Source organism: Phaethon aethereus, assembly GCF_964289735.1.
Source record: "Phaethon aethereus genome assembly, chromosome: 19".
Classification (NCBI taxonomy): Eukaryota; Metazoa; Chordata; class Aves; order Phaethontiformes; family Phaethontidae; genus Phaethon; species Phaethon aethereus.
Window position 1 is genome coordinate 11,050,148 of NC_138595.1, and position 24,948 is coordinate 11,075,095.

The window sequence follows — 24,948 nt, forward strand, 5'->3', positions numbered from 1 at the left end:
TCAGCAAGGCACAACACGAATCAAAATGAAGTTAGGAGCCTAAGACATTTTTCAAAATAGTGTTTTGAAGCATGCACAGGCTAACGATTTCAATTTGTATAGAAAATCCCTGCCTTTTGGACTGCAAAAGTACCCTGCCACAGTCAGCGTTGTCTTCAGCTTCAGGCTTTGCACCCCGGTGTTGATGTCTTTTCTGCATGTAGGACACTATCGTCTCAGTCTCATATCCTGCCAGCTAATTAACCGTATCGTAGTTAGAATGGAAGTATGTGTATGGCAGATTTGGCTTTGATCTCGTCTTTGTTGCTCACCATTTATTTTGGGACAGGTGATATTTATTTAGATTTTTAAGCTGGGTGCTGAGCTGACGTTAAGCTGGGGATGCTTATGTAAGCCCGATTGTTTTCATGCTGGTATGTTTTAGGACATATTTATGTGACTGCTTCTCAGCCAGTTTCTCCATCATGAAGAAAATGCTGCTGACATGCTGTTCTATTGTTTTCATTAAGGACAGGTCAATCAGTGAGCATGTAGTAAAGGCAAGCACTGCAGCTTCTGACGTCTGAAGGCCCTTTCACACCAGTTTAGTGTCTTTTTAGTGATCTTTATGGACAGTGCAGAGATTATCCAAATCTCTGGGAAGAAGCACTTCGGTTAGAGCTTCCTTGAAGACAATACGTGCCTCAGTAGTGAACAGGTAGTTCACAAGTGCCTTCACAGTGACTTTGCACCTTCACTCGGATTTTGCTTTCAGGTTGGTAATAAAAATCCGTAGTGTGCCAAATTCCATTTTCTATGGACTACCACGGCTAGCGTTCACTGACATTTTATTCAGTCTTCTAGCAAAATGCTAAGAACAAGGGCATACAGTGCTAAAAGTGATACCCCTGAAATGATGAGCGCTGCCAGACTTTTGTTCCATGTTACAAGCTGATCATCCAGAGGAGTTAAGGAGAAGACGTTCCTGATCGCATGGAGATGCCCAGTTGGCTTCACATGTTGCTGTGTGTTATTCCTCCAGGTCTGTTGGAGGGCACGCACTGTGCTCAATGAGTCAATAGTCCTATCAAAAATCCTACTTCACAGAGTCCTTCTGTATGTATTTATAAGGAAAAAAGCCCCTAATGTCATGGATAAATGTAGTGAGAGTAGTTAACTGATTTGAGTAAAACATTCAACATTGTACGGAGCGATTAGGATATAGCGAACCCTTTGCTGTACCAAAATTTACTCTACCAGGAGCCACCAACTGTCCTGTCTGTGAAAGTAGAGCTGGTTGGCAGCACAGCCTTTCTGATTGTGGTTAACATTTATACAGATTGACAGGCACAAAACAGCATCTCTCTGAGACCTGCCAGGCTCCCATCATCTCCCCACCTCTGTGTCTGGAAATTAATTTGACTTAAGTAAATAGTCAGGTTTGATTTCATTTGTTTATGTAGTTTTGGTGACTGGAGAGGGCTGCAGTCCAACTGGTGTCCGTTCAGTTCAAGTTAATTGGAACAAACTAGTCAATGTTGAATAGATGTGAAGAGCGGGCTGGGAGAGCCATGGTCAGGAAAGAGAGATGTCAAGGCAAAAGTAGGGCCTCTTACTGAGGTAGAGAAGACATAAGGAGATCTTTGGACCAGAAGAGGCCTGCGTTACCTTCATTGAACTATACAGGAGATAGTGATGCTCCCTTATGAATGGCTGTACCAAAAAGCTAGAGACTTTTCAATTTTTGAATTATCATACAGGTGGAATATCACATTCCTGTTTCTAAAATGCTGTAGAGTGATGTAAGAACAAAACTGGTACATGCCAAAGAGCTATTGACATTGGCTTTTTTGCCAATGTTGTATTCTTTTCTCTTTTAATTTCCATAAAATCTTTAAGTCCTCTACCACTGTCCCACACAGGAGGAATTTGGTACACAGAGTCATGTTTACACACAGAGAAAAACTTTGTGTAACTACAATCTCAAAGCAATGAAACACAAAATGGAGTGGCAGATCTTCAGTTATGTTACAGCTATGTATTTAAACCTATTCAGTAATTTGGCCACTTTTTTACCCCTTTTTTAAAATAAAACAAATTCATGGGATATGTTTTAGCCCAATACAAGAAACTGGGGCATTGCAAGACACGTATAACTGACACATGTAATGAGACCCTGTGTTGACCAGGAACATTGATACGACCCAGACCAGAATTCTGCCTATGTGATACTGCGTTAGAGCAGACAGTTGGATAATATCCATCTTTTTTTCTGCAGTGTTGGACTCGAGCAAAATAGTGGCAAGTTTGAGAATACTGTAAAGCAACACTGATTGGTGGAGTTGTGATGTGTAAGCTCAGTGAAGCTTTCCTCTAGACACTAATAAGCTAAAATAGTTGTAACTAGAAGTGGATATTGTCATGGTCATGCTGAGCTTCATCTTAGTGTTAGCAAGAGGGGCACTGGAGTTTCTAAGCTCTCTGTTTATATTGACAACATGCCTTTAACGACAGAATACAAAATTCTTGGCTCTAAAGAATAAATTCACAAAGGAACAAGTGGTATGTGTCTGGTGAGTTATGGGTATGACACCTCTCAGGGGGAATAAATGTGTTATTTTTCTGTATAAACATATCACACAGATCTCTTTTGTCCTTCATATATTAAACTGAGCTGTCATGCTAAATTCGATCAGTGTTCATAAGGTGATACTTTTCAAGCTGCTTTTGAAAGCCGGTTTTGTTCAAGCTCATTCAAGTAATCCTGTCACATACGAGCGGGATGAGCTGATGTCATGAGCATTTGAGGGAATACTCCAGCTACGTGGTGAAGACAAATTGAAAGTAAGGGAGCGGGGGGTGATGGATAAACCCAATATATTTTGCTTCCTTTGCCCTGTGATGGGGTTAACCTTGTGCTAAGGTTATCCATTCCCTGTTGATAACTGAAGACAATTGTCAAGCCTTGCTGTGTGTTCTTTTTTTTAAATTTTTAGTATCTTGTGCTGCCGCCTCATTTACTCTTGGCAGAGTTGAAACGCTCTCACCATGCTTCTGCTCTGCCCACTGGGTGGGTCACAGGGTATTTGTGTAACAGCCAAAGGAGGAGGGGAAGGCGCCTTTCTGACGCCAACCAAAGTGATGTTGGACTGGACAGACCTTTGCAAGTGCTGACTCCTCCCTGAGAGACAGAGGACTTCACTGCCACGTCTTGACTTGTGTCTCTGGGGGTTTGGTCTCCACTCTCAGCGGTTTCCTGGTGCGTGTGTGCTGGAGCTGAGCTTGTCAGGTTGTGTGGCCCAGGGGCAGGTCTGGGGACAAGGACCAGCAGTCCATCCTGTTCTCCCAGCACCGCCGAAGGAGACGCACACACTACCAGCTTGTATCAGCAGAGCAACTAAAAGTGTACTCTGAGAGCACTCGGAGGGTCGCACTAGGAGATTCAGGCTCGGGAGATTTCAAGAGAGGGACGTTGTCTCACTGGGCTGGTTTATTTTTTTGAAGTTGCAAAGTAGCAAACGTTCAAATTGCCATAATTGATCTAGGCCTTTGAGAAGATTCTGAAGAAAAGGCTACGGTGGAAGTTGTTGTGAAGCAAGAAGCAAAGGACTGTTACCAGCAAAATGTAGCTAAAGAAAGGAAAGCAAAGAGTTGGGTTATTTTCGTCATGATGTGTTTGCGACGTGGCGTTGGTTTAAGGACAGCTGAAGTCTGAAGTCCACTGTCACGAGTTCGTCAATGGGAAAGATGGGAGGGCGAACAGCAGCAGTTGCACGTGGTCTGAGGGCACCTGTGATGGTTGGAGCCCCAGAGAGCTGTTAGAAACCATAGAGAAACCTCATCAGGCTGAGAGGACAGGGTCTGAGGGTCAGTTTAGACAAACCCGGAGCAATGGACGTTAAACCAAAACATGCAGGTTCCTGTGGACCTCGCAGGGCTCTGAAGTGGCTGGGACAAGTCAAGGCAAGAAGCTGGGTGTTACTAGAGATGGTTTAATGCAGACCTTCACCCCTGGAAGCTGCAGCTGCAGGCCGGGACCAGCTACGTACGATGCGAGTGAGGAATCGGGTGGTGAATGATATGGTGAGGTTGAAAACGCTTTGGTATAATTGAGTGGTGGGGTGCAGTGTGGGTCAGTCGCTTGCCAAACAAAGCGTGGCAGAACCTAAGACATGAAACAGGATAGCAGGAAAAAGAACAAGAAGTGGTCAGGCATGTGGGAAAGGTCTCGTAGGAAGAAAGACTGGGAAGGTAGGAACTGAGAAACTTATAAAGGAGCTAAAAAGGGAAGCAACTTAATTTTGTAAAGGAATGGGTGATATAGATGGTTTGCAGAGCAGTCTTTTTCTTACAGACCCACAAGAACCAAGTGGAATTAAAAGGTGAGAAGTGAAAACCTTGTGGAAGGCATCTTTTCATATGAAATGCTAAGAAATTTACTATGGGCAAGAACTTGCGAATGCTCAGGAGGGACTTGAGATTTATGTACATAACAAGCTCATGGTTGTTACCACAATTCTAGAAAACCTTGGAAGAAAACCTCAGGCTTTTTGGTGTAAGCCAGTCTTAGCAGAGGTCAGCATGAGACCTCATGGGTTGGTCAGGTTGTTTTACGTACGCTGGCTGCAAGGTTTTTACGCTTGTTTCGGAAAAATTTGTGCTGGCTGCAGTCGGTGGTGGGAAGCATGGACCTTCAGCCCAATTTAATAATGTTGTCTATATTTCTGGGAAACTAGGTGTGCTTTACAAATATTGTGACCCGGATTTCTTTAATTAAAACGCAAAATTGAAACGGGAAGCTAAAGGTCTTTGTGCTCAAACTCGTTATTATTAAAGAATATCCTCCCATGACTTTGTCAGTGACTCTTCCCACGTGGGAAGTTTGCCAGCCCGTTTGAGGAAAGTCCACTCCTGTAAGCGCTCCGGTGCTAGTAGCTGGCTACTGAATACTTCAGAGTTGCATAGCTAGTGATGTAATTTATTGCTTCCTAACCGGAAAGGATAGGAAGCCAAGAGATTTTCCCTATTGGAAATAAACCCTCGGCTGTGCTTGTGTGTGTACATGTGTGCCTTGAAGCAGGATTGAGTTATCACGCTGTTGCTTTCTCACAGGGTGTGTTAGGATGTTACAGTTGCATGCATCTATTTCCTATTAAGTAAAATGGGAATATTTCTGAGAGAGAGGGGTGTTCTGTACTTCACTTTCCTTTAGAAAGCAATATCCTATTCCTTTTCACTGAGGTGCTTTAAAAAAAAAAAATCAAGTGCTTTCAGTATTATACTCACAGTATGTAGGATATAGGAGTTACATTTATGGCGTATGTTCTGTTTAACAGCTGGATGAAATAAATTGTTTCATGTGAAATATTGGAGGACTCTGCATTCTCAAATCAAGGCCAGAAGCAGCTCAATGACTGAAGAATTGTCAACATCTTGTGCAATTCCACTAAGTGCTGCTTTTCATTGATCTGCAACTTTATTGTTGACAATTAAATCCATTTCAACGCAGAAGATAAACATTTTTAACAGGAGGTAGCAAAATCTTTTGTCCTGAATGATTTCCTTCTCTGTTTTATAATTAAGTACAAAGTGTGTCACAAGTCTTGCTATTCAGTTGTACTAAATACCTGCTTACTGTGGAATAATTGGTATCAGCAGATGACAGAGATGCTAGTAACCATGCTTTTAAACGCATGTTTTTAATTTGCATAATCAAATACTTTGTTAGTGTCCTCGGAAATCAGGATGAAAGATGACTGTGTGCTAAAAATGAAAAATTGTTTTTAGCAAATTACGTGTATCCAGTACAACAGATGAATTGCTCTGGGGCCTTTGTGATACGTGTTGGCTGGTGTACCCAACAACCTCCTCCATCCTTTGCAGTAATAGTTTCTGTCATCTGCCTTTATTTATCCAAATGTTTCATTGACCAATGTCTAATCAATATGAAGGGTCTTAAATCTGATTAAGTATTTCAAGCCTTGTAAAATGCTTGTTGAACCTCCCAGTGCCGGTGGTCAGCAGAGTATACGTTTTCTGCATTCCATTGACTTCAGAGAGGTTATGACGGTTTGTACTGGTTGTGACAGTTTGCACCAACTGCCCACTTACCCATGTTAAAACTGAAGAAAATAGTTTTATACTTTTTGAAAGATCTAATTTTTTACCTTGCATTAAGAAGTTTGCAGAAAATTTTAGTTAGGCAGAGGTAATATTGTCAAGAAAAGAGTTTAACTTATCAAAGTAGTAAAAGAAAATGAATGCTATTTTAAAATTAAGTAATGCTATAAAAAATTTCCTTGCTAGGCTGAACGCCCAATCCCAAAGATAATGCTGCAAAACACTGAAAAATCCTGTAATTTTCTTACTTGTGCAATAAGGACTTTGAGCTTAAACCAAAACCCTCTCAAGGGAATGGAAAATTCAATGTTGCTTCTGAATTGCTTTCTTAAGATGCCTGCTGACTCCCAGGCCAGACAGAGAGAGGCTGAATCCTTATGTGGACAGAAGGAGGAGTGACAGGACACTATATAGTCTTGTTTCCGAGTCAAACTCAGTTGTTCCAGACCTGGACATGGAAAAGTTGGATGATTTTCTGTTTAGGATAAAGGTTTGGCCACTGTAAGTTGAGAGCACCATGCAGGACATTGTATAAGGAGATTTCATTCCCCAAGTACCATCAGGTCAGGTCAGAGATGCCCAGTTCACACGTGCTTGGCTGCCACTCGGGAGCTGGCCGGGTTGGTGGTATCCCCGCGCTCCTCATGAAATGCCCTGTGCTGGCACTTAGCATCTCCCGTGCTCTTTGGGGCAACCAAACATGTTGAACCTGTCTGTAGAGAACACTTGACCAGGCAAAATGAAAGCATTTATTATTGATGAATCTCTGGGAATTTCAAATTTGGCGAACTTCAACAGGGCCTTTTTGTCAGCAGAAGAATAGTTGGGCTTCGTCTTGTGGCTGTGATGTTTTCAACTGGCCACCTCTGGCCATCCTGTAGCTCTTTTGGATCACCCAAGTGGTACAAAGGAGCCAGAACACAAAAGGTTAAGGTCAAATTATACTTGTTTGCACATTAGGAAGAGAGGCAACAGCATTTCAGCTGAACGCTGCATTATTACCTGTGCTCGTTACAAAAATCCATGTCTTTTAGTGGAAGTGTTTGCATGCACTGTGTATTTCTCTGTTAACGATGTGTATACATAAAACAGATACGGTATAAATATAAATGCATATGTATTACACGTAACATACATGTATACAGACACATGGGAGTGCATGTGTGTATGTGTATGTTCATAGAATGTGTATAAAATATAATGTAAACTCACAGCTACAGTCTTTCTAGTTCACATGCAGTCATTTGGTTTACTTACAGGTCTTCTAGTGTGGCCTTGTCTGCTCCCCTCGTGTTATTGAGCCAACCAAGTAATAATCACATAGACACAGCAAACTGCTAACGGCACTTGCATTACTTGGAGGGGACTGAGCGCCCTGCATCTTGAGAGATCCCCAGGTTGTGTGTGTTAAGTGCAAAATAGAGGAATTTGAGATTTAAGACGCATCAAAGGGCAAAGACAGGAAAGGAAGATAATGGAAGTTGCATGTCCTGCCTGTGTGGGACGAGCTTAGCCAATGTTTTTCCTCAGTCCTCAAAGAGCATCGAATTATGGCTTTATTCCTTTTTCGGTAAAAAGACTGACTGCTGCTGGATGCAATATCAACCCAGTGGAAAAAGGGAAGCCTGTGTCAGCACAGAAGTTACACCACAGTTACTGCTCTTCTGAATACCGAGGCAGTAGTTCTACTTTACCCAAAATAGAGCGTGGAGACTGCCGTCAAAGTTGGCGTGCGTGCTTCTTTTAGCTGTTGGACGGAGATTAATTCCAATGATGTATAAACAAACTCAGAAAGTGGTGTAGTTGGCTTGTCTGTGTCATAGTGACGTGAAGGATTTTTTTTCCCCTGCGTTTTTACACGGAGCTAGTCAGTCAACGTTCAGAAATCATGTGATCTGCAAAGATGCATTGATAGAAAAAGAGCCATTTTGTATGACCTTGAAGTATTGTTGATGAAGACTTGAGCCCTCCTTATGAAACGTGTAATTGGTAGCGTTCATCACTGATGTGGGATTTCAACTCCCTAACCAGATAATGTGGGATGAAGAACTCTTTCTGATTTATGTATCATCATTATCAGCCGTGGAGGGATGCATGTACCAGGCATACTGGGGTTAGAGAGACTCCTGGACATCTGATGCCGTTTTGGGGTATAGCGTAGGTGCAATGGTGTGAGACAGAGAGAGGGAGAAACTGTGCACGCATTCGGTGTTTGACATTTGGAATAACATTATCTTACTAAATACAGCATCTTCTAAGTGGCGAACTAACAGGAATGGTGCTTAAGGGGCTGTGTAATGAAGATGTAAGCAGTGGCAAAAAATACCCAGGAGACAGTAGGATCCGTAGCCCTTTTCTCCAGGGGAGGAGGAGTGACTGCGTGAGAAACAAACTCCCCAGCAGAGAGCTGTGCTGAATAAATGTTACACACACCAGAGACACTAAAAATATCAAATGAAAAGATTTAATGAATGCAGTGAGTGCAAGGTGTTCCCCATAGATTTGGAAGTACCGCCTCTGCCGGATTTTCAGGCCACCTACTGTGCATTGATCTTGCAGGGAGTTTCTAATGACAAGGCTAAGTCCTCAAAGCCCTAATTATTATGCCTTTCTGTCAAAAAAACCAAAATGTCATAACTCTTACACCCGTAAGGACTAGGAATATAGATCCACCTATTCCTGAACAAACTGTTGCTCATTTCTTTCCTCCTCGGGGACCTGTCTTAACACATGTGGTGATCACACTCTGTCTAGCTTTTAATAATGTTTGATCAAACAGGATTGATCCAAAGAATTAATGCAAATGGAGTTTCCTTTATTTATAACCTGCAATTTAATTGCAGTGAGATAGACCTTGGGCATACAGCGGAGTAATTATTTTTATTCCTCTGGAGTCCCACTATTGCCCCCATAGCCTTCTGATCCAAATTCATGGAGGAGCCTGTGTGCCCGTTGCAGGTTGCATACTCCAGAAGTGATTAAAGTACGTCCTCATCAAATAAGTCTGTTTACTTTTTTCCCCTCTCTTTCTCTCTCTCTTTTTCTCTTTCTCTTTACCTCCCTTTTGCCCTCCTGTCCACAAACTATTAAATCAATCTGAACTCCACTTTACCAGGCCGCTTGCCATTGCACGGGGGCTGTAAAATACTCAGTAACAGGGCGCCCGGAAGGTTTTGCTGGGATCTCTGCGTAAAATTAAACCCAAGTGATGACAGGTATCCGACGCGTTTCTGCCAGGCCGTCTCTGGCCGTTCTCACGATGCCAGGGTTGGCAAACGCTGTTGCACGTGCCCGGGCTGTGGGCTGGCAGAGTGCACTCCCCATCGTCTTCATCCGCACTCGTTTACTTCAGGGTTTGAACAATGTAGCTGTCGACAACTTTCTCTGAACGTATATCATTTTATTACGCGTTTGTTCATTTTATCCCTTAAAATTGGCAGAAGAACAAGGAAAGTTTTCCCGTCTTAAGATTATTTAGAACCCTGGGTACTGCTTTAATTATAAGCTTGCACCAAGCCCCTTCAAATCTTGCGTGTTTCCCTTGTGCTTCGTTTCCCTAATTGCCACAGGTGTAGGTCCAGCTTTTCAGAGTTGCTGTGCGATGCTGTCCCACCCGCTGCGCCTGCTCCCCTCCGCCTGCCTGGCCGCAGGCGTCGCCTCTTCCAGCCTTGCGTCAGCAGCGCTCCCCCAGCTTTGTTCGGAGGGGTGCCACGCGTGAGATACTCACTGGCGGAAGTTTTGGGGAGTGATTCAAACGGGAAATTGCTGTGCAGCCCCAGTGAGCAAAACTCCGCTGTAGCAAATACTAAAATTATAATACTACTCGTTATTATTGAAGAGCTGGAGAACAAACCCAAATCATTCCATGAGCAGCCAAACCAAAAAAGCCTGGGTTCTACTAAAATGTGTTTTAAGGTTTAGACCTCGTGTAATAAGGCAGAGAGCTCACACTGCCTCCGTTCCCTCAGTGGGTCAGTAAGGCAGTGATGACAGAGTAACAGTAAGAGAAAGTAGTAGTACCCAGCAGGGTCTCTGTCCTCTACCAGGTGGTTTATTTTGAGGAGAGTTACCGGGGAAGGAAGGCGAGGGGCAGATGCGCACACTCGCATGCAGAGTGTCTTGTCCGAGACTCATGTCTTTAAAGAAAACATACTCGGGGATAATCATGTTGCCTTCTCCATTTCTTTGGTCATTCTTCTGAAACACAATGTCCAAAATGACTGTCACAGAAAGAAAGGTCAAGGCAAAAATATGTTATTTCCCTTAACCTTTTTGTTCTGTTCGTTTGGCAGCCCAAGCAATGGAGATGTTACAGTAAACATATAATAGTAATTAGGGATAAAGGGATGCAGCTAGAAAACGAGCAGTTCTCCAGGCGGAGAATGCAGTGGAGCCTGGCTTCCTGCGGAGCTCTCCCCCTCGCACTGCGGCAATTTGTGCTTGTGTGATTCCATAGATAATTTCAGTAGCTTTTATGTGATCATTTAGGAACTGATTTTGCCAAATATGCATACAGATGGTACTGCCCACACTCACAAATTTATCAGCGCTGGTTTATGGCCCCAAGTCTTGGAGTCGTGCAATTATTGTGCAAATCTAATTTTTCTCAGAAATCGATGAAACGCTAGCATGGTTGTACAGGCAAGGTGGGAAATGAGACAAGATTCAGGAGGCAAGTATGGAGGACCCGCTGTATATTGTGCTACAGAGACAGAACGAAGCAAAGCACAACCCCTCCTGGTATTTTTCCTAACGCAGAGGTGGGGATTTTGCGGGAGGTCTGACTCAAGATTTTTAAAGCGCTTGAACCGCTGCACTCGGCTCAACTTTTGTGTACTTGCTTTTTTATACGTTAATGAAGACAACGAGAAACTTTCTCCTTATGAGAAGGAGATAAACTAGGAGAAGTAGAATTTAGGAGAAGGACTTGAGGGTTAGAGATGTTGCTGGAGGTGACTTTATATTTGATTTGGTTTCACGTTGGCACGATCCTTTATGAAAACAAAACGTAACTGCCCGGAGTGTGACTCTGGCACAGCAGTTGGTTCGGTTTTGCCCATCTTGTCGCACGCTCAACTGTTTTATCTCTTTCTTTTGTTGTTGCAGATAAGGAGTTAGGAGTCAGTACGCTAGCTGAAAATGACGACCCTGGTGCTAGGGGCCCAGCAGTCCCGAAAATATCAGGATTAGAAAGGAGTCAAGAGAAGAGCCAGGACAGCAGTAAAGACCCAGTACTTGAGCCTGTGGTGCCTAAAGACCCTTGTCCTCAGGTGACGCAGCCTTTGGCCCAGCCCCAGTTGGAGCCGCAGCCTGAGGCGCCCTGCCCCAGCCCCGCGCTCGCCCCGCGGCCGGAAGCCCCTGCCCAGCCGCCCCCGCCGCAAGCCGCGCAGTTGCCGCCAGCCCCAGAAGAAGCCACCCGCCCGCCCGCGCCGCAGCCGCCCGTCCAGCACCCGCCCCGGCCGCAGTCGCCGGTGCAGCCGGCCCACCCAGCCCTCCCGCCGGTGCAGCCCCATCCGGCCTCTCAGAGCCTCTCGCAGCCACTCTCTGCCTATAACAGCAGCAGTTTAAGCCTCAACAGCTTAAGGTAGGCGAACAGAAACGCGTGCGCGCTGAAGGCCCGTGTCTTTGCAGACTTGCTGCCTGCTGGTGATGCTTTACGGTGCCTGGAGGAGGTGGAGATGAATTAGCTAAAGGAGAGAAGTGACAGCACATCTCGTGCCATCATTGGGGAATAAAGGGGACTCTCTGCATTTAACATTAGTTCCTTCCCTGAAATGAGCCAGGATCGATCGCTTTATTTCTGATCTGGGTTCCAATAAAGGCTAGGTAGTCTTGAGTGCTTTTTGGAGGGGATTTTATGCAATACAGACCACGGGAAGAGAATCCCAATTCTTTCAGGTTGGGCTGCTCTCTGGAGGCTAACTGCTTTTACCCTCCCATCCCTGTAGACGTCTTCTGCTTTCTCCAGCTACTGACATGCCCCAGAGCAAGAAGGATGGTACAGCTGCTGTTGGCGCTGCTGACAGCCTAGCACGAACGGTCTTGCACCAGTGACTTCAAAGATTAATTTTTTTCTGCACTGCTGACACCTTGCGGTCTTCAGTGTTTTCATCCGCACCTGGCCACAGTGAGATAAGCCTCACCTTGTACAGGAGATAACAAAGATGAACAGAGAGATTAAACAGCGTGTTCGCAGGAACCCGTGATGTCTGTGGCGTGAAGGACCTCGGGTTTCCCCTACTCTGTGCTAATGCACTCGGCACTGGGTCGTCTTTCCCCAAATCTGAGCTTCCAGCAGGCAGATGGTGAGAGAGGCATTAACTGTACAATAAGCACATATCCGTTGCTGCCTTCTCAACTCTGTTTCACATTTTCTGCAGTCTTTCATCTTACTAAGTCATAGCAAAAAAAAATTAAACTTTTATTAATGCAGCGATCACTGATTCTGAGCTTCATGTGCCTGAAAACATGAATCAGAAGCAGTCATGTAGAAAGGACCTGATAATTAAGTAATGAATGCACAGGGCTAATTACTCCTTTGTGTGTCATTCCTGTGTTGTTGGAGGACAGAATATTAACCTCATACAGCGAGGGAGAATATGTCTTGGGTTTTGGTGTGGAGAGGCCACAGGAAGTAAAAGATACCAGAAAAGGTACAGCAGGTGGTTGGAGAAAGGAGTATCACAGTGGTATTGCTAGAAAAATGGAATAATAACTCGCATTTGTAATATGTAACTGACATTTATAATGTGTTTAACGGGAGCCCTGCATAGGTTGGTGGGGTTGTGTATGTGTATGTTTGGAGCTTTTCTCTCTTCCATGCAAAGCTTAATTGCTTTTCTTTTCATTAACAGCAGCAGCAGAAGCAGCACTCCTGCCAAGACTCAGGCCCCTCCTCCACACATATCTCACCATCCCTCAGCCTCACCGTTCCCCCTCTCTCTACCCAGCCACAGCCCGCTGCACACCTTCACGCCCACCCTCCAGCCCCCCGCACACCCACATCACCCCAATATGTTTGCCCCTCCTACGGCTTTGCCTCCTCCACCTCCATTGACGTCAGGGACACTGCAGGTTCCAGGACACCCAGCTGGTAGTACTTACTCAGGTAAGAGCCAGAGGGATCGTGGCCCGAGCTTGTCGAGTGCAGCGTAGGAAACAGATGCTCCAGTTTCAGTCCGAATAACTCTTTTTGTTCCATTCGATGAGGGCTGTTGGTTGGGTAGAGGCCGTACTCATTGCTGAACGATTTGGACTGAGATCAAAGCCAAAAACCACCTAGACATACCCAGTGACTTTTCTTCTACGCTGGGAATGGGTATTTTTGGAAGGCTGTGCTTTTTCCATGCGTGTTTGTTTCTCCCCATGGTAAAAACACGCTAGAGTTCGTAATGTGCCCACACAGAATGTGTGGGACCCGTTGCAAATGTCTTTGCTGTAGTTGTGGTCTGTGCGCAGCGTTGCTTCCCCGGCTAGAGGGAAGGTCTCCAGTGGCTGTGCGCACAGCGGTCCTAAGCTTGCCTGGGTGCAAGGTCGTGGCGGTGTGTGGGGTGAGATGTAGAGATTTTTATCAGTGGAGAAAGTTGTGCTCTTTTATACCTCAGCTTTGGGGAGATGTAACGTGTCTGTTCCTCCCAGGTCACCGAGAGGGAGCTGGGGGAAGAAAATGGAGGATTATCAGCATTTGAGTAGCATTGTTTTGTGCCCAGGCAGCAGGTACTCATGTTAGCAGCGGCCACTCGATGTTTACTCACTCCGGGTTACCCGTACCGCCTCACCTGTTTAGGACTATGTCCATGTCCTTACCGGTTTAGGGAGAACCCTCAGGTTGATGCTCAGAGGAACGCTGTAGTGAAGACAGGCTTGGTGAGCGAGGGGAAACGAAACCTTTTTTCTGTCTCTGAGGGAGCTTTCTTACGCTGTACAGTGTCACGATTTACCACCAGAAGTTTTAAATACAGCGTTGCTACCACAGCCAGCAAAAAGTAAGTGGCACATAGTCTGGAAAAGTCACTGAGCTTACAGGGGGTTGTTTTGCTGTTTGTATTTCAGAACAAGATCTTCTCCGTCAGGAGCTAAACACGCGATTTTTGGCCTCGCAGAGCGCAGATCGTGGGGCCTCCCTGGGCCCGCCGCCGTACCTGAGGACCGAGTTCCACCAGCACCAGCACCAGCACCAGCACACACACCAACACACACACCAGCACACCTTCACGCCTTTCCCGCACGCCATCCCACCCACTGCCATCATGCCAACGCCAGCACCGCCCATGGTGCGTACCCCAGGCAGAAATGTGAGGATAAGTAGAGCACAACTCTATTCTTTATTACAAAACTTTAAGAATTTGCCAGGTCGCGGGGAAGGAGTACTCTGCTGCCCAGGTGTGGTTGTGTAGGAGAGGAAGGACTGTCCCCTCCTCACGGTTGTCACACGTGCAGCAGGTTCAGGCGGCAGCGCAGGGGCCGAGGCTGCTGGCTGAAGGGGCACTCGTGCCTGGGGCTGCCCAGTGCTTGGAGTGGTACACTCCGGAGCCACCTCCTTTTTTCTGTCTCATAAAGACCTTGTTTTACCTTGAAGAAAGAAAAATCCCAAACAGTGTCATTGGAAACTAATTTTCTGTGTATTTTTTTCCTCTCTGTTGGTTGCCAAATAATAAAGAGTAGTCTTCTATTTTACCAACAGAAGTGAAGCAAGGAAATATAAAGTAACTAGTTTGTGCTTTGATCCCTTTGCAGTTTGACAAATACCCTACAAAAGTTGACCCCTTCTACCGTCACAGTGTGAGTTTTATTACTCTGTTTAAAACTGACTTAACTGCTTTTCTGTGGTGGGTTGGGATCACCACTCAATCGATGGCACAATGTCGAATCTCTCCCTAATCATCACTCCAGGATTTACCATTATCGTTCTTGGTTGCTTTGGCTTTCTAAGGCTTGCATTTGTGGTGCTTGTTTCTGATAAAGATGCAGTATCAGCTTTTCCAATCAAAAGATCTCTTTTCTCATACACCATTTGAAGACAGGTTTGATGTGAAAAAGATGAGACGGAAGAGCTGACTGTTAATGTGAAGCAGGAGAGAGCAGCAATTTCATCACTGCGTTTCAGTTGTGCCGCAAACCCTCAGACTGATATTTTTCCTAAGAAACTTGAAATGAAAACTATCATACAAATCCTTCAGGGATAGGAAATCTAATAGCTTTCCTAATATATCATATTTTGTTTTATAAAATCCGAAAACTTGTCTTATTCTTCAGATTTCAAAGGCACATCTGATCCACTGGGCTTGTTATGTTTTGAAAGCTCTGTTTGATGACAGGGATATGAATCCAGCTATGCACTAGATGTGTTTATCTAAGAGCTACCAAAAATGTTCTTTGTTGAACAGAGGAACTGATTTTTAGTGTTCCAGTTAATTGTAAAGCTTCTGCTCTTAAGGGTTTGAATCTACTGATTCATTTGCTGCTGAAATACAGGTTGCATTTCCTTCATCATACTGGCAGAGGCAGGTATCTGGTTGAATATGACAAGAATTTCTAAATCCAATAGCGATATTTTGATGAGAGAAGGAGTACTGCATCAGCACTCAGAAATCTGCAAAGCACTTGGCTTTATGTGTTGGTTTTGCTTAGAAGTGGAACTGGGCAAAAAAAAACTGGTTAAAATGATGGCATGATGCTTTCTACTGTACCGAGTAAACACAGTTCCTGCTAACAGCTCGTGCCTGTAGTACTTGTGAATAGTCCTATTAATTTCTGACACCTCAATTGAGTAATTTTAACTGTATGAGAGTGTTTGCAGGATCAGAGCTCTGGGAGTATTAGGCAAACATTTAAGCCTGTGATAATCACTTTTACTCAAAAGGGTAGTGCTGCTCATTTGCATCATTGTTTGCAAAATTGCACTCTCATTTGCTGAGCTTTGCATGGATTCAAAAGATACATTATCATCAAGGTGGCACGTTGATTGAAGCAAGAACACAGAACTGGGAAATAGGTAAATGAATTCTAGACAAATAAAGCATAGAAGTTGGCATGTAATGTAGGAAACATTGCAAAAGTCTCCAACTGCATATGCTTTTCAAATTCAGTGACATAATCTCTTCTAAGTCTGGCAGTTACCTGAATCGTGAAGGCCGTGGTACGACCCTCTTTAAAGTAAGGAAGGGCTTCACGTTGTTCTCCGTTAGGCAGTGAGCCGTGCTGTTGAACTTGGCAGAGCTCCACCAGCAGAGGTCTGGCCCGTGAGGCCTCCCCTGCCTTTCCTTCGGGAAAGGTTTGTCCTTGTGAAGCGGTTGCAAAACAATCGCTGTTGCGTCTGTTGGATATTGAGCAAGCTAAGGGCAGACAAGTTACGTTGGATTAATGGTCTTCTTAAACTACAGCAAGGCTGTACTAGCCGGGGTATTTCAGCAGTCTCGTCTAGCGTGACTATGGATTATATAGGTAACAGAGGACCTGCTTGCATCAGCTGCCTGAGCAGCCGCAGTATCAAAAAGCATACTTCTGCTGGCGAGCGTGATACCCGTAGGGCTTTTCCTAACGTGGGAAGGTTGTGAAACTGTGGCACTGCCATAGACCTTTTCTTAGCGACAGGAGTTTCCACTGTAGATCCACACGTGGAATTCAGGTATCTAAAAGAAAGCTGGCAATGTTTTTAAAGCTTGTGAGGGGGTACAAGGTCTGTTTGAGAGTTAAAATCAACCTGCTTTAGAACAGGGAACACAGCTTTCACATAGAAGCTCACGTAGAGCTTTAAAACAGTTTTTTTTCTTGGCATCTTTGATATTACAATAATTTCTTCTTTGGGAGGGCCTTGCTGAGGCATTACTTTTACCTACAGTTAACGCTGGGTCTAGTTTAGTGTTACGTTGCACCTGGCCCCAGGAAAGCTGTGGGTACTACGTTGTTCCCTGAATAAAGCTAAAAGGGGAAAACGTTGCTCAAAAGAGGGAGAAAAAGGAAACACTGACTGTGAAAGACGTATTTTGAAAGCTGGAGGAATTTAACCGATACAAAGAGATCCTGCAGATACAATATTTATATTTCATTAATAATTCTGACCTTGAGGAAAGGTCACGTTTAATTAACTTACCAGTTGTTATAAAACTCTAAGGAAAGCATTCCTTATTATTAGTCATAGCCAATAGAATATTAAGTATTACGTCTCTTTCCATTGTTTGGAATTAGTCCATTACACGCAGAATTAAATGCAGAAGACACTGGAGGATTTAAAACACATTTTACTCATTAAAAGTTACTGTAAATGAGAATATGTGTCTCAGTGATTTCTCAAATGCCTAGAGTTCAGTATCAGCTAATCTAAAAATGCATTCTGCATCACTGAATGGAGCAGGTCCAAATTAAATAGAATTAAAAACAACAATAGAAACGTGTTATGAAAGGGGACTTGATACCATGCTTTTAAAATGAGAAGATCTTTTGATACCTCTAAAATACTGAAATATTTTCTCAGCTTTCAGTAAGTATAATATGAATAAATGACCTTGCAGGATACACGAATAGAAGGAAAAACGATGAAGAAAAGCAGGTACATATGCCTGGCATAAACAAATTCATCAAAACTTTGCGATACTGATTTACTCCAGGATGCGATTGTCTCAGTGTTTGCCCACTCCTCATGTCCAGTCTTTTACTTTGCCCAGTCCTGCTTCTGTTCAATTGGCCATTAACTCATTTATTTTGATCTTAAAAGTAGCATATAGTGGATTGATTTTTGATCAGCTGTGTTCAGAGGTGAATTTATATCGGCCAGGTAACCTCTTTAGGTTTCTGGGTGGCAACACCAGCGGAGGTAGCAGCCATCCCGTTAGATCCTGAGGTGTCACAGTGAGAACATACTTGGAGTGTGATGCTTTGGACCCCCAGCTCCTACCAGAAAGCAGTTTTGTGTGTAATCTCAGCATTTTCCGTGGAATTGGGCAAGTTAGCTGTGTTACAGCATGAGTAGAAGATTCACAGCCGGACCACAGAGGCTAGAGAAGACTTGGGACATTACGGTTTACTTGCTTGTCTCCTATGTCTTTGCATTAGTACAGAACAGCTTCCCCCTCCCCGCCCAAATTCTCTTAGCACAGACACATTAGGATCAGTGAGGTCAGTAGACGTGTGCACTTTTCTATGCTTAGTAGTCTGTCTTTATAAAAATAGTACCCTAAAGTTTTTGAGGGGTTCAGCCTCAACATTTTGTTGAAATAATAAGTTTTAACAAATCAGATTGTCTCTCTGCTGATATTAGATGTGGCAGGATATCCTCTCAGACAGGCTAATGAAGTAAGAATTGTGCATATTTTCTTCATTTCCTACAGATACTATTAAAATCCTAATGTACTAATGGAGTTTTAATGATACAATATCCTAGAACTCTTAAGGGCTTTTTTCCACTGAAATGGTAGTTTTCTGAGTCTTACTTGGTGCAGTGTTCTGCGTTTTCTCTTGAAATGGCTTGCAAACTGAAACCGATTTAAAAGTGAATAATTGGGGAAAAAAACCTCTCATGCTATGGCGTAATCCAGGGCACACATTGCTGGCTTTATGATTTTGGAACTGCTTTTAAGCTCTAAACGTCATGACATTTGTGAACATTTCATTGACTGCTTTAACTAACATCGTTGCGATGAGATCACGTCTTCAATGCTTCTCAGTTTCCTCCATGTACCATTTCCCTGTTAATCTTACGCAGGAATGCTTTCTCTGTCTCGTTCAGCTTCTTGTCTTCTTTTTGACCCACACTTGTATTTATGTTCTTCTGGTTTTTTGTTACAGCTGTTTCACTCCTACCCTCCAGCTGTATCAGGTATTCCGCCCATGATTCCTCCAACTGGCCCCTTTGGCTCGCTACAAGGAGCATTTCAACCCAAGGTAAGAAAGGAGTTATTTGTGTGTTTGTTCCTACAGATACACAATGGTGGTGTGAGCCGGTTTAGGTTTAGGTTTAGAACACCGTTCAGATTCTGGAGCAATTGAGATCTGAGTTACAGCCGAATTCCATGGAGGACAATTGGCTTTTTCCAAATTTACTACAAAGAGAAGTTATTTCTCATTAGGTTCAGATGTATCTACATACATTTAAAAAAAAAGATATATATAATGGCATAGTTAACTTTAGAAGCAATGTATCTAGTTGTCAGATAATATGCATGTATTGTAATAATCAAGATTTTAAGGAATCATGATCGTTATTGTTTACTCATTTCCATAATTCTCTCTCAGCTCCACTGCAATGCAATACACTGATGTAGTTCTCCTCTCGTTTGTGATAGCTAGGGTAGATAAATGTGATATTTGAGTTTGGGGGTTTTTTTCTTTTGTTTTTATGAAGTCACTCTTGATTTGTAAGTGCGAGGAAATCATATTGTCTAGTCTGTAGTCTTTGCAACTAAAGATTGAAATAGGGACTGACATTTCTGCAGAGGAGACACCTACTTTCTTAAATTGGTCTATCCACTGTAATGACTGAATATGTAAATTGGAGTTCATTAGTGGAATTCTTCGTATGTATGGTAATCAGACTGTTAACAACTCTGTTACTTAATTGTTAGTTATACTGTAGCTGATTTCTTTTTTCCTTCATTTTAATGTAGGAAGAGGCTCTAAATGTAGGTTTTTTGTTTGGGTTCCCCCGCCCCGCCGATGGATTTTGTTATATTAGCTGAATATTTACATTCAAGTCATGGGAAAAGCTTTAATTCTTTTCAGCTAGATGTTGCCTTTTCCAGATACATGTATACTGTATATATATGCAGATATACATATATACACACAGAGATATCTGTATAATGTAACACTTCATTGCATATAGAGTTCAGATCCTTGTACAGTGACTAAAGAGATTACTGCTGCTTTCTGTGCTGACAGTCAGGTTAGCAGTTTTAGCCAGTTCCAGTGCGTTACTGATAAGCAGCAGAGCACAAGCTTCGTTCTCCAAATAGTACTTTAGATGCCGTACCCCAAGTATGTGACTAATCAGGTTTTCGTTAGTGGAAAGATTTTCCAGTGTACCAGTCACTGTTCCCGTATGTTTTGCATTCCTTTAAGTAATGGGAAGTTGGTGGACAATGAAAGTTTGAAAATAGAGATGAGAATACATATATTAATAAGGGGATTATAATGGTTATCCTTTATCTTCATTGCTTGGGCAATGTTAATTATAAAGAAGTATTATTTTTCACTTTCTGTTTCTTTTATGCATTGTTTTACTCATTAATGCTGTCTTTCCTTGTAATATTTCTAGACTTCGAATCCTATTGATGTTGCAGCCAGACCTGGAACTGTCCCACATACCCTTCTACAGAAAGATCCACGGGTCTGTAGGAAATGTTATGTTTTTCTCAAGTAAAGCAATTCCTCCTGAGAACCTTGAATGCTAGAGCTACCATCTTCAATATGTCCAAATTAACATCCTAAAACTAAAGCTTAGTCTGAACTTTACTAGAGGAGTTGTGTAAGGACAATTTAAATCCTGATCCTTACTGCTGTTCATCATAGGCAAAAGCAAGTAGGTACTATGCCGTGGAAGAGCTCTTTCCTTGCTGTCAACAGGCATCCCCGCAAGCCCAGGGGTAAAGGCATAAAGGTCCAATTCAACGTAGAAATGTACAAACCTCTTTGAGATTTATGTTTATACTCTGTAATTGTTTTTAATGTGGGTAATGACAGTTATTCCCTTGGTTACTGTATCATTGATTGCACCAGTGAAATACGGATGCACTTTATTGATCACTTGGCGCCTGCGGATTTTTGAGTCCTAGTGTATGTGAATAGCATTTATTGTCTCAGCACTTTGTCTTTTAGCCTTTTTCTGTTCTTTCCAAAAGCCTATGGGTTGTTTGCGTGTTTGAATTAATATACATTGTTTGCAATGAGGAACATCATGCAGTCATACTTTTAGCAGAACTCTCTGACAGAAGCAATGAGGGAGTTCTCCTTGAAAAATCCATGTTGTGGTATGGCTCAACTTCTAAGTACAGCAGAGCTATTTTCTTTGGGTTATGCCAAGTTACAGTACTTTGGTTTTCTCTGAATTGGTGCTGTAGCTGAGCTTTATACCAAAAGAAACAGCATTTTTTTATTTCTCTTTATTCCATCCGATTGAAAAGATAAGTAGAGCCTCCCATCATTAAGTCATTTAGCTTTATGCTCCGTTTCAACTTGTAGTGTAGCTTCGATTATTTCAGGATGATATATTGTGCCGTCACTGAGTCTACAAAGTACTTCTTACACCTATAAATCTCCTTTAGTATTGCATTTCAAAAAAGAAAATCCAAAACAAATGAGAAGTACACAATAAATTGAATTTATTTTCCAGCATTAATTGATGAAATGTGAGTCAAAAAGGAGAATAAGAAAATAGCCTACCTCAAAAAAACAGGCCACACAAAAAAATAATTATGAGAAAATTCTTTTTTTATACAGCTGCTGTTTACCAACATCTGTTGCAATGTGAACAACATTTCAGGCAAAGCCAGTTTGTGACAGAGAACACATCAGGCAAGCAGCAGTCAGTAATGGCTATTTGAATGTACAAGTCAAGGACTTAATGCCATAGCCGCTGAACAACCACAGCCAGTGGTTTGCAGAGGCGTGTCTGAAACAGCATTCCAGCCCTTTGCAACCCAATCTGTGGGATCAAGCCTGTGAAAAAGTGGCCCTGTCCACTATCCAGTCTTCTCGCGAGCCGAGCAGCTTTGAAAGATGAGAACAGAAGTTTGCCCAAAGGATGGGTCTGCGCTTTTCTCCAGAGTAGTTAACCAGCCATTTTTATAGCATTAAATCAACAAATTAATGATGGTGCCAGAGGACAGAGCGCTCTGTGCGAGGCTTGTTTAGTTGCTTGTCAACACTAAGGTACAACAGCCATGGGGGGAGGGAGATCAGCTCGAATATGGAGGCTGAGGACTAATTATTATCTGAAAGGTCTTCATTTGAAAGTAAAATTATAACATTTTAATTTCATCTCTTAATGAAGCAATACAAATTTGTTAATTAGAGCAATTGTTTGAGTGACAGGCATGTAACCAAGCTGTCATTTCTTCTTCACAGTTGACAGATCCGTTCAGGCCCATGTTGAGGGTAAGAAATCTTCCTGTGATACAGTTCATCAAGCTCGTCTCGGTCCCCACTGGGTTAAAGCAGCAAACTAATTTTAAAGCAGTGCCATGTTTCATGTTGGGTATTTCACACTGTGTTTGCTGAGCAGCATGGTCAGTCCTTCTCTGCATGCATCTTGCGGTCACTTGAGGAAAATACGCAGTTTCGAAGTTGGAAGTTTTCTGTTCTTCTCGCGCAACCCCCTAGCCTGAATGCTAGAGGTTAAATATTGATAATCCTTCTGTCGCGCTGGCTTACCAGGTTTCCTGAGCCAAATCCTAGAGACCTACCCTGACAGTGATCCCCTGTCATTTCAACTGCAGACTGAAGGATTTTGGTTTTATATTTACTGTGTATTTTCAGTGTTATTCAGTATGGTACTTCCTACCCAAGTATCTTACTGTCAAGTATAAACAGACAATCTACTTCAAACACAAAGTATTCTAGAAATAAGGATCAAAGATCCAGTCTTTCAGTGATCCAAAAGGGGTTTTTTTGTTAATTTTTCAATGTGTTCAAGAAGGTCTACATTTTACTCGAACCGACCAAGTGAACTCATTAAATCACTAGCACAGCCAGGTGCTGTGAATAAGCAGAAGGCTTGAGTTTAGGGGAGTCTGTGTGTGAGATGGGGTTTTTTGTGTGTTTTTTGATTGTTGGCTGATACGGACCTAGAAATAGAAGGCAGACCATATGCCATAGTTCGTGAAACATTTAAGTTACCGATAGCTTGAGGAGCTTCTTGAAATCTTGTGATTGTTTTTAAATCTGCAAGAACCATTAGTTGTGTAGTTAACTATAGACCCCTAAATAACAAAATTGGAAAAAGTATATCCTGAATGAGTCTTTTTCGGACAAGATTTCTAGATGTCCTGGAAATGGAGTACAAAAGCAACAAGAAAACCCAAACAGCCCTCTGCTTCTTTCCTCCCTGTCTCCTCCTCATGACTTAAAAGCATGGTGACAGGAAGGAAGCAAGAGCCTTCCCAAACAGAGGGAATTGACTGACCTCCCATTTTTTCAGTATATTTATGAGACAAAGTTTTGGAGGTACAGACCACCAATTACAGGAGGGAGTCACATTCCTTTTGAAAACCAGAGTGACCTTCTAAAGTGCTTTAATTTTCATCTTTGGGCGGAAAGGTGAGTCTTAGAATAGCTGCATGTCTGAAAATAATTCATGTTGTATCCCTTTGTTTTTTCTAGAAACCTGGAAAGTGGTGCGCTATGCATGTTCACATCGCCTGGCAGATATACCACCACCAACAGAAAGTCAAGGTCAGTTTTTTGGGCATGTCTGCATTTCACATGAACTGCACAGGGCAAAGCTGTGAGAGGAAGAGTGTGCCTCTTGCTGTTAGCAGTTCTATGCCATGATGAATGCCTTGTTAAAGTAACCATATGTAGCATTATACCATAACCTTGCGTTTCATAGTGATGGCATATCAGAATTAAAAACCTGAAGGTAGAGCCTCAAAGCAATGTCTGTGATGCCACAGAGCAAGGGCTCCAGATTTTATGCAACAACAACCAGTTCATAGCTAGGAAGAGCTAAATGGGCGTGCCTGTGAGCGACAACCTTGCATTTATTTAAGGATCAGGGCACAAACATATTAAGATTGATTTTTTTTTAAGTCTGGAGAAGCTAGATATGTGTATCCCATTCCTCTTATTAACGTTCATGGACAGAAAAGGGCACAGGAAGATTTCTCCTGTCCCTACAACGCGTTATCTGATGTGGCTGCACAGGGTCTCATCAGTCTTTTTTCACAACCCATCTCATAGCTGGAGGTTGGCACCTGTACGAGCCTGGGCTGGTCAGGGAGACACAGCCTCTCGGATGAAGTAATGTTACCCAGACACTGTCTCACTGCGCCGAAGGTAAAGGGGTGGAAATCATTTCTTTGTTAGACGCACTTTGAGACTTCCAATTGTAAGGGCCATGGCCAGTTTAGACTCTCCTGAAACAGATGTCAGGGAGAAACAGATAATTTATTCATTTAATAGTTAGGGTATTTCCGTTCTTACTTTAACTGTATTTTCATTGCACATGGACTCTGTGAAGAAGGTTTCTTTCCCTTTATAATATTTTCACTGTACTTGACACTGAAAAATTCCACGTTGCTCCTGAAGTTTTTCAGTCAAGTCGGGAAAGGCTGGTGTTCTTTACTGCTCGTACTTGTACTTCAGGAGTCAATAGCTTGTGTTGGAAAGTAAAATTAACAAGGAGTCCATAGCACTTTGCAGTCTGCGTATGCAATTGAATTGTATAAGGTAGTGCTATAAGAATATGGAGATGCTGAACAGCTACTAAAACCTGCAGCTAGTAGAGTTTAAAAATAACCCTTTTAAACAAGGTTGACAGGTTAATTTGCTGCAGTAGACATATCTCTCTTCTCTGCTTCCTTATGTTTCCCCTGCTAGTGATCTTCATTCATCTTCCTATTATCAAAAAAGACAAGATTATAGACCTAGAGAGTTATATGTCCTTTTTTTTATTTTATTGAAAAGGTATTTTCTTGAAATTAAGTTATCATTCCCAAGCTATCTATGCCCTTTGAATCTTCCTTGATTTGATATTCAGAGAGAGGTCAGACTGGTGTTTTTATAACTCATAGTAAATGCCATTCCCATGCAGCCGTTTCTTTTACCTAATACTTTTCTATGTTGCATGTTAAAAAACAGGAATAAAGCCCAGAAGTACAGGAAAGGATGTTACTTGATGTTTTGAGTCTGTGCGTG

General features: G+C 42.8%; 1 protein-coding gene across 2 annotated transcripts in view; it reads left to right on the forward strand.

Annotated features, from left to right (window-relative positions):
* Positions 1–24,948, forward strand: part of AUTS2 (activator of transcription and developmental regulator AUTS2) — a 795,462-nt gene that overhangs the window by 757,892 nt on the left and 12,622 nt on the right. The window contains exons 7-14 of one of the 2 annotated variants that reach the window (XM_082008612.1): positions 11,206–11,683; positions 12,954–13,207; positions 14,152–14,372; positions 14,836–14,880; positions 18,883–18,978; positions 20,351–20,422; positions 22,159–22,188; positions 23,413–23,484. In XM_082008612.1, coding sequence (XP_081864738.1) covers positions 11,206–11,683; positions 12,954–13,207; positions 14,152–14,372; positions 14,836–14,880; positions 18,883–18,978; positions 20,351–20,422; positions 22,159–22,188; positions 23,413–23,484 — 1,268 coding nt within the window. The remainder of the gene's footprint in view (positions 1–11,205; positions 11,684–12,953; positions 13,208–14,151; positions 14,373–14,835; positions 14,881–18,882; positions 18,979–20,350; positions 20,423–22,158; positions 22,189–23,412; positions 23,485–24,948) is intronic. The other variant, XM_082008613.1, reaches the window with a different exon arrangement.